Genomic DNA, 10,011 nt, shown 5'->3' with positions numbered 1-10,011 from the left:
TGATATAGGGTTTTTATATTGCTTGAAACGCGAACGAATATTTTCATTAAAGTCATGCCAAGTGGCGTAAAAATGGCGTTCAGGTGTAACTCCCCCTTGTATAAACCCGAGTAAGATTACTTGTTTTTTTAACACTCTGGCGTTGGTCGGCGGGTGAGAAGCTAAATTATGAGTGTCTTTTTTTAGGTCGCTTGGCATCCTCCAATATATCTAGAATACACAGAGTATTGAAAAGAAACGAACCATGGAAGCTAGGTAACGCGTTTTGGTCGCATTTTTGCCGGCATTTCATGCTCTTTAATTAAAGAATAAAAATACTCTCTTTAAATTGCCATACAAACTATTATAATTTACGCTCAGTTGCACAATGACTCTCGCGCCGGGAGCTTGGGATACCTTCGCACTAGACAAAACCTCCAATATCGATCGAACTTATTGATTGCGACCTAGAGGGCCTACATGCTTCAGCAAACAGCTATTTCTCAAAGGGAGACGGCGGTAAAAAAGCGGAGAATTTCGATTCATGAACAAGATGTTAAGATCAGTTGTGTTCATTTTAATCATCGTCGCCTTGTTCTTTCCTGATAGCACAAGAGCAGGCAAGTATTATTTTTCTTAGGTATAACAAGACAGTCACGGGTTAACTTCTAAGATCGGCTAATGTAGTTCGTGTCAAACTTCGCCACGGCTGGATGTTTGCAAATGGCTTTGAAATCACTCACTGAGTTCCTTAAAGCAAACCACACAAATTCCGGTAGCTTAGTAAAGTTCGCTTACCCGTAGCTGTGCACATCGCTTCTTCTGCTAATTGTGTTACGTAATAATTGTTCATTTTGTTTGCGCTCGAGACTAAAACTATCCTTAAAGAAACTATGAAACTGTGATGAAAGCTTTTTCCCACTAAAACACCCGGGAGGTAAGCGATGGACTTCTAGCCAAGGATAAAAGGAGGAATTGTCCTCTCGAGCCGTTCGGGAGCTTAGCTGGGAAGGATACTCGCTTGACTAGTTTGCGGAAAGCGCGACCCCTTGCAAATTCCTCAGTACCTTCAAGATCTGCTTGCGACAAATGGGCTCAGGCGATTTCGCCGACGATACAACTTCATCCTGAGATACGCGAATCGAGCCGAATGTGCAACAAGATATGAAAATCGCGAAACAGTTGCAAGAGCACTTAAGTAACAATTAAAAGACGGTGTAATAAGGCAGCTTGCAAGGTGTAATTAACACAAATGGATGACAAATGACCAAATTTACAGACTTGGGGGATCAAGTCTGTAATGTCAAATTAGAATGTTTTCTTGGCCTAACTAAAATTTAACGGGCGTACCAATACAAGTTGACCTTGGAACGAGGCCGGCTTTGATAAAGAAACACTTTGCCTCCAGTCTCAATAAAGTTAATTGCGATTAAAATACTGCTTAATCAGGCGTAGCAGAGTATTTGTTTATTTATTTATTTACCTTTTTTTTTTCGGTACGTACTTAGGATCAGAGTAGAGTCACGTACCAGTAGCGCCGAGATCGCCATGATCTGCAAAACATACTACTGGAAAGCGCGAAAGGAATTACTTTTATAAAACAAGTCTACAAATTTTGCCAATTGCGAGATCTTGGTTACAGATCATTTTGCAATTTCTGGCCGTTCGAGAGCGGATTAACGCTATTAACAAGCTCATTATTTATCGACTAATGGTAAAGAAAAGTGTCAGTTAGAACTGAGGAACAAAAGCAGTCTCCAAATTGAAGCTTACTAATTATCTCCGAAAATGCGTGGTTTACATAAGTTTCTTTTTGGTTCCCAACAACTCTTGTTGAGATCTACTTTTCCAGAATGCATTTTTCTTAGAAGGCATATCCCGAGATGCGCACAATGTATGCTCATTGACAAACTGGAGACAGATTCCTAATCGGGCTTTAAATAACTGGGCCCAAAAGATGAGTCAATGTCTCCATGTTCTCGCTCGTGATATAATTAACAATTATTCCAAGATCATGCGTTCTATATGACATGATGACAGTTCTCATGCCGTGGGCATACTCTTTGTTTTAGTTTCAGCCCATGATCAGTTGCGAGAAAAAAGGAACGCTCCCCAACCATCTGAGGTAAGTTTACAGTTTTAGTTTGTTGTCTTTGTTGTGTTTCAAAAGTAATGAAACAAAAGAGGAGCATATTTCACGGAGAAGTTCAGTATCAGGGTTTTTTTTTCACCATAGTTAATGAATCAAGCAGTGTTTATCAACCAAAAGTAAGTGTTTCATCCGATTTCCAAACATGGAGAAGTTGGTTGAAAGAAAGGAGGCGCAGCTGAGTTTGTTTTTAAACCAACTTCGAAGTGTTTCGAAATCGGATAAAACACTTTTCCTCGTGTTTGTTACAGCTTCTCAAACCATTAATAAATCTTGAAGAAGATTCAACACAAACGTTTTATGACAGTTAAGAACACATTTCCAAACCTCTTCTCGATTGTGATTTGTCGTCTCTTTACCGATTAGTAATGATCTGAGAACCATTATGAAATACAAGGCTGGAAGGATCTTCTATTCCAGTGACTCGATCGAAAACGTTGGAATTTAGACCAAAATAGCGCTAATCAAATGAAGCGCTTCAGAAATGGAGCTGAAATGCAAAAACTAGACTTGAACCGCTATGTTTTACCTTTTCCTAACAACATCCTGAGAACTTTCCTAACTTTTAATAAAACTTTATTCAAGCTTCATGGTTACGTCACTGATAGAGACAAGTGTAAGGTGCAGTCGAACATTTCCTTCAATACGGACACCTCTCTATTCTGTCTATTACGGACAGTTCCCTATGTCCCGACAAAGTTCAAACATATTTCTTAAAAAAAACATCTCTATAATACGGACCTTCTCTACTACGGAAAACGGACACTAAATCTCGGCCCCAGAGAATAAATACATGTAAACTTAACCTATTTATTACGGACACTCCGGTGATGTTCAAAGAGTGGATAACTTTATCCTGTGGATATGTTGCTATCCAGCGGATAAAATGTGCAGCAATGCGTTGTAGTTTGTTTCGTTCTCATATAAGACAGAGTCTCAATACTGCCCGGGGGGGGGGGGGGGGGGGGACTCCAAAAAAATTGGGTAGGGGTGTGCGGCCCGCTTCCCAAAACCCTTACCCTATTTATGACCAAAACCTGCGATTTTTCCTACCCTATTTATGACCTGAAGTAGCTTCTTCTAAAAAAAAAATCGAACCCAGGACTAGAGTGCAAAAATCTATACCCTATTTATTACCAAAATGGCGGCAAAATGGCTAAAAGCGATACCCTATTTACGACCAAAATAGCCAAAAAACCATACCCTTTGGCGCCGCACATACCTGTATAGCCCTTATAAGGGAGTACCCCCCCCCCCTCCCCCGGGCAATACTGTAACACCTGGAAGCTTAGAATTGACGTAATCGCAGTGACATCTTCAAAACGTACACCTCTCTAATACGGAAACTTTGCTCTGTCCCTTCGGTGTCCGTACTAGAGAGGTTCGACTGTATCGATTTTTCTTTCGTTCTTGACAATCTGGACCATCGAATATTTTTCTAAGCAAGTCTTAGAGAGGTACAAATGTTACTAATAATGAGGTCATTCAACAGCCTCTATGGTGAACAGATAAAGTGATTTGCTGTCCTCTTACAGATTTCAGTCGCCCTCAAAATGGACTGGGATGTTGGCGCTGTAGGCAAATCCATTCCAGATAGTTACGTTACAAATGCAAACAACGGGACACTGTTGGCCGACATCCTGAACAAGGCCGCGGGCGCTGACAAACCAAGCCCTTTTAATAACTACGACAGCACCTACCACGGAGGCCAGGGGTACATTATCACCGCCATGAATGGTATTAAACAAGACCCTGCTAACAGCAAATATTGGAGGATTTTTGACGAGCAGACTGGAGGACTTATTTCGTGTGGCATAAGCTATTACGTTCCTTCGGACAATTCCACTACCATTTTCCGTTTCCTTGAAATCTCAAATTCCTCCAGTTATAGTAACGCTGTGAGTGGCTACTGCAAGTTAGTTCCTCCTCCCAGCCAGGTAAGTTAATTGCTCTTCACAATCAACCCCGGCCTTTATTGCAGACACCCTCGGGACCGCGAGTTAGTCTCCTTAATAGCGAGAGTCCCTGATGGGAACTTAGTTCAGTCAAGCGTCTGTGATTTATTTATGCCGGGTATTTAGTTGTTGTCCGTATTATCGGGGTGTGCGTAATAGCGACATGTCCGCAACTGTGGAGACTGTTCACTATATAATTAGTGAATTCGAAAATTTGCTACACCGAGATGACTTGCCTCCCGAGACATGATTAACCAAAGAATTTCATTGTGGAACGAGATCTTTGCTATAAAATCTTTAGAAGCTCGATGCCACAGCATGAAGGGTTTTAATTTCACCCATTTACTTTGAATTTTTTCTTTAGTCCAAAAAAATTAAACGAAAGTGTACGCTGCAAAAACTGCAGCAAATAGGTGGGGATTTGACAGACGCTGAGGCCCCTGTACCAAGATAAATTATCTCAATAAAAGCCTATTTGCTGTGCTAAAACGGCTTATTACATCCATTGGTGTTGTATGGATGAAAACAAACATTTTTGTCTTATGCTCCTACTCTTACTCTCTAGTTATCGCAAATAAATTTCAATCCTCAACGAAGGGCTATTGCTACATTAGTTATCACTTTGTTGATAGACCAATTGAAACAATCGTTTCCACGTTGCACTGTCCATCGCAAATTGACCTAACCCCCTTAGCGTAAAGAGACCGGTGACATTTCAGATGATATGGTTTACAATCAGGTGCCACCCTCGTCCATCACAGTTACCATTGGAGTAGAGTGGAATGTCACCAGCGTTGGAAAGCCACTCCCAGTCCCGGATTTCTACACCGTTCAGGTCACCGAAGGTACTCTTCTTGTGGATATTCTTAACAAGGCCGCCGATGAATACACCGACGGTCCGTTCAATAAGTACACTTCCACCTACCATGCTGGCCTGGGGTATGCTATTACCGCTATCAACGGCACCGAGCAGGTATGTATTTAACCTGCGAGGTAGGTAGGCTGGGAGGGTATGATCGCAAGTTAGTATGGATGTGGCAACGTATACAGCTGTTTCGAAAAAGGTTGTCCACCATATTGAATCCATATTACCCGCCATCTCACGTCTTCGCTGTACGGTCGAGGCACAGTGGATTCTGAGCTTTTATTGAAATTTATTGGGTATTTCCCAGACTACCTTTCGGCATTGTCCCGTACGCTTTTACGCTTTTTCTGGGCAGCGTTTGTCGAAGCAGCTGTATGTAAGAATAAGCACCAGACTTGTCAAGATTGATGGCATACGTTTCGTTGATAAAAGCACTGGCACTGGCCGTAATTCTACTACTCGAGAGTTCATTACGTTTTCTTTTCAAATTCAAATTTTCCAATCCCAGTGGAGAGTAAAAAGCCATAGCTCTAATTAGCAAGAGAAAGCAAAAATCAAAAGGGTCCTGAAAGTTGTAGTCAAATTAATGACGCCATGATGAAAATGTCCTCTGATTACGTTGTTCATAACACAGGTCACCAAGGCGTGATGTGTCAAAGGTCACCATGCAAGCGTGATGTAAGAGTTTGTATGGCGTTAAAATTAAATCAAAATTAGAAAACAATATTCCCACAACAACTCACAGAAATTGTAATTAAGTCTTGAAAAGCTTACCTAGTGTGTTTTGCTGTGTTGTCAAGAAATCTCAGGGCTTCTAAACGCCGTTTCGAGCGGTTTATCTCTCAGCGGCTTGTCCACGTGCATCACTGTATTATGGGAAACTTCAAGTCGAATTTCAATGAAATTTGACCCGTCATTTGAGAAGAGCACTTCGTAAACCTCGCTAAAATTTGCTTGAAACACCTGCCTCACCATACGGCAAAGAGGATGATATGCGGTCCTTCCTGAGCAGCTCATTTTCGGAGAAGTTCTTTTATTGAGACACAGGCCTTCGTTGAAAACAAAGTTAATTTCAAATCGGGTGCCATTTTGCCGCCGACCAAGCTGTGTCTCTGGAATGTCATGACAAACTCGCGGTCAAACCTAGGCACGAGTAGTAAAATTTGCCCGACAGGGGGAATCCACGGGTAACAAGCTACACACACCCCTTCCCGGCTAAGTGTGTCTGTACAATTTCAAAGATCAGCTTGCTTCACATCGACATTTCGTCCCAAATGTTACAATCTAGAGAGCGTACCCTTTCCTGGCTTGCCCAATGACTCTGATTATCAGTTTTTCCAATCCACGATGTCACGTTGAACGAACGCTCTGCTTGTTAGCTTCATTGACGCTGGTAGCCGGAAATAAGTGCGACCTCTAAGAATGAGATGGGTTTCTCGGGACGAGGCGGTTCCAGTTGCGTCTGTTAAATTTTGGATAAACGTGCGTACTGTAGCCTCCCCCGCAGACAGAATCAACCACCCAATCACCCAATCCTTGTCTAGAACACCGATTTGGGCGCTATTAAACTCGCAGACAGTATTACCAGCGGTTAATTCCGTCTGTGGCGCCGCAGGCTAACGTACTGACATTCGTTGTCAATTTCAGGATACCCAGACGAATACCTACTGGCTTATTTACGACAACAAAACTGGAAAGCAGACCCCGCTCGGTGCGGACCACTACAAACCACCAAACGGCTCCGTTACAGTCTTCCGGCTTGAGAAAATAAAAAGCTATGGTCCAAAAGCCACAGGGAAACCAACTGAAATTCCGAGTTCCGGCCACAAGTTGTTTGCAGTGGGGCTAATTGCCTTATGTCTTGTGGCCGTCATTGATGGCCTTTTATTTTTGTAAGTTGAAGGTGTTGTGTGTCTTTAATAAAATGTGGAGAATTTCTATGAGTTGGCTGAAGATATTGTTAAGTTTACTTGAAAAGGTAACTCCCTCCCTATAGGTGATCTGTCTTGCCGCCATGTTGGTGGAAAAAACCAAAGAAAACTTGGTCACAAATTTTGCATAGAATCTTACTGTTCTTGTCCACCAATGGCCACCATGACGTCACAAGCAAACCATCAATTATGCTGGAAGAGGGAGGGGAGAGTTATGAATCCTTGTGGTTTTCACTTAACTTTAGCAAAAATTGGGCAAGCATTTGCTCTTTCGAAATTTCGAATTTTTAGTTTCTTAAAAAATGTCTATCTTTTATCTAATACATTTTCATATTAAAGTCACATGCTGACGTCCGATCTCACCCCATAGAATTGTAAACCGCCATGAAACTTGGTGATATGTGCGGTATTCATTCATTGATTCATTCATTGATTCATTCATTCATTGATTCATTCATTGATTCATTCATTCATTCATTCATTCATTCATTCATTCATTCATTCATTCATTCATTCATTCATTCATTCATTCATTCATTCATTCATTCATTCATTCATTCATTCATTCATTCATTCATTCATTCATTCATTCTTTCCTTTCATTCATACATTCATTCATTGATTCATTCATTGATTCATTCATTGATTCATTCATTGATTCATTCATTCATTGATTCATTCATTGATTCATTCATTCATTCATTCATTGATTCATTCATTCATTGATTCATTCATTGATTCATTCATTCATTCATTCATTCTTTCCTTTCATTCATACATTCATTCATTCATTCATTCATTCATTCATTCATTCATTCATTCATTCATTCATTCATTCATTCATTTTCGAAAGGCGAAAAAAGTGTTACCCTCACAAGACTCCCAATTTTCAGGAAAATTCAGGCTCGATGGGCTGTCGTTCTATACTCTCCGCAGAATTTGGCCGGTTTCTTTCCTCCGTTGTTTCGATTATAATAAAGCCTCTCTTTATTCCTTACGTTCCCCGGGGACGGGAAGTGGAGAGACCCTGGGAACGAGGTTGCGTCTGTTTGGAGAAAATAAATCCATCTTCATCACAATAATTCGCGTGAAAAGGAAAGAAAAAGGTACCTCTACATACACAGTATGTTCAACTTCTTTTAACATGTTATCGGGGTGGTGGGGGGGGGGGGGGTGGAGGGTTACTCCTATATACAGGGTATATAGTAATGAGCGACACCAAATGGTATAGATTTTGACGATTTTATCTGAATTAGAGTAAGGCTGGGCTGGAATTGGGTATGGTTTTCACAAGTAAAATGTGGCTGGAAGGCCTACCAGCAACGCCTTCTCACATGTTTGCCTTTTTCATATTCGTCCTTCGAGCAATCAATTTAAGTTAGCTTCTTGTAACGGATAACATCATGTCTTGGTTCCGAGTTTTAAAAGGAATGAAATAGGGAATTGATTAAAGTCACTCGACACTTTAATCTGTTTAACCACTCTTAGAAACTCATGTCAGTCCGCGGCATCACTCTTCATCATGGTACAGAAACCAGCAAAACAGTTTAGAACAAAATTCATCTTTTAAATCGGCACTTATCATAGACTGCAAGCAGTCCCTTTCTGGTCAGACACAGCGCAGCGAGACTGGAGCGTGGAGAAATAAACGAGAAGAGACTGGGGGAGAGGCCTCTCCCCAAGACCCCCTCCGCTCATTTGCTCCAGTTTTTTTTTTTTTTTAGCTCGGTTATTTCGCCCGACCTATCGACTATCCAGAAAGGGACTGCTTGCAGTCTACACTTATAATGTCCACGGAAACAATCAACGCTTTTCATTCGACTAATATATTATTGTTTCCCACGTTAGCATGCTCTCACCAAAAGCGTAGCTCCGCTACTCACTATATAAGCACAAACAATCCATAATTCGCTGATTCGCTCAGACAAGGGGCTAAGGCTCGAAACGTCAGTACTCGAATCTTTTTACAATGGCCAATTTGCCTTTAGCTATCAACTTTGTTGATAAACCAAACATTCGTGTTTGGTCTGAAATCACGAAATGCGCCACACATACCCACCCAAATTTTTGGTTAGTAACCCCAATCGTGCATGTAATAAAATCCCTTATTTAACACGTAAATCGCTGAGTACTCGCGGAAGTAAAGTGACGTCGTGGAAGAGGGGTTAACTCCGGAGTGTGCGTAAAATTTTACCCTAAGATGCGTCACTGTGACGTCCACGGGTATAAATAAAAGTAAAAAAGTCGTAATTTATTTAATATCATTAGCACGGAGAGTGCTTGCTCCCCCGCGCCAGAGGGTAATGATAAAGTGCTTGACAATAATCCAGATCGAACTGAAATTTGGAAAAAGTGTTGGTTTGTGATGGGAGGGGAAAACCAGACTCCTCGGAGAAAACCTCTCCGAGAAAGGACGAGAGCCAAGAACAAACTCAACCCACATATGACGCCGCCGGAATCAAGGAATCGAACCCGGGCCAGATTGGTGGGAGGTAAGTGCTCTCACCACTGCGCCATCCCTGCTTCCTTAAAAGTGTTCTTTGTTGGTATTCTCCTTGTCACCTGGTCAATCTTTGTAGGGATTTATTGCATTTGCATACATGTTCGACTGTAATAGAAAGAACATATCAACACAAACTCAGTGTAAACCGACTCGAGATGCATAAGTGACGTATATACTAGTTATGCAATGCTTTCTACTGGTATACCGTGAAATATTCCACGAGCGACTTGATTTTTCTTAGTGTTCACACGAGCCTTTAAGCGAGTGTGTATACAAAGAAAGTCAAGTCACGAGTGGGATATTTCAGGGGCACCCAACGAAAATTTTCTCTCGGATCCTTTGAAACGTTACTTTAGGCTATCTGGAGTGACTTTAAAGCTCTAAAGGTTCATTTTAGGTAGCGCTATAATATTTTTATGTGTTCGGTCATTCTAGGGGAACTTGAGTCTTTTCGAAATAAGTAGGGCATTTTTGTCTATCATCTCGAAAACCTTAGGTCTTATTTCCTTTCCGAAAATCTTAGCTGACCTTTTTTCGGTACCCGAAACAACATTTTTATCAATCCGAAAACACTAGGCCTTAAATTTCCCATATCACGAAAGTTCGTGGTGAAAATTCCCTTTAGAAAA

General features: G+C 41.3%; 1 protein-coding gene across 1 annotated transcript; it reads left to right on the top strand.

Moving 5' to 3' along the window:
- Positions 1 to 435: 435 nt before the first annotated feature.
- LOC146473663 (uncharacterized) lies at positions 436 to 6,891 on the top strand. Its single transcript, XM_085117577.1, has 5 exons — positions 436 to 599; positions 2,052 to 2,104; positions 3,664 to 4,065; positions 4,823 to 5,056; positions 6,596 to 6,891. Exons 1-5 carry the CDS (start codon positions 524 to 526, stop codon positions 6,842 to 6,844), a joined length of 1,014 nt encoding a protein of 337 aa, XP_084973703.1. The 5' UTR covers positions 436 to 523; the 3' UTR covers positions 6,845 to 6,891.
- Positions 6,892 to 10,011: the final 3,120 nt, after the last annotated feature.

This window comes from Pavona decussata, unplaced genomic scaffold, assembly GCF_977016875.1.
Source record: "Pavona decussata unplaced genomic scaffold, jaPavDecu1.1 SCAFFOLD_92, whole genome shotgun sequence".
Lineage (NCBI taxonomy): Eukaryota > Metazoa > Cnidaria > Anthozoa > Scleractinia > Agariciidae > Pavona > Pavona decussata.
Note: the sequence above shows the minus strand (reverse complement) of the source record. Positions and strands in the feature narration are given on the sequence as shown.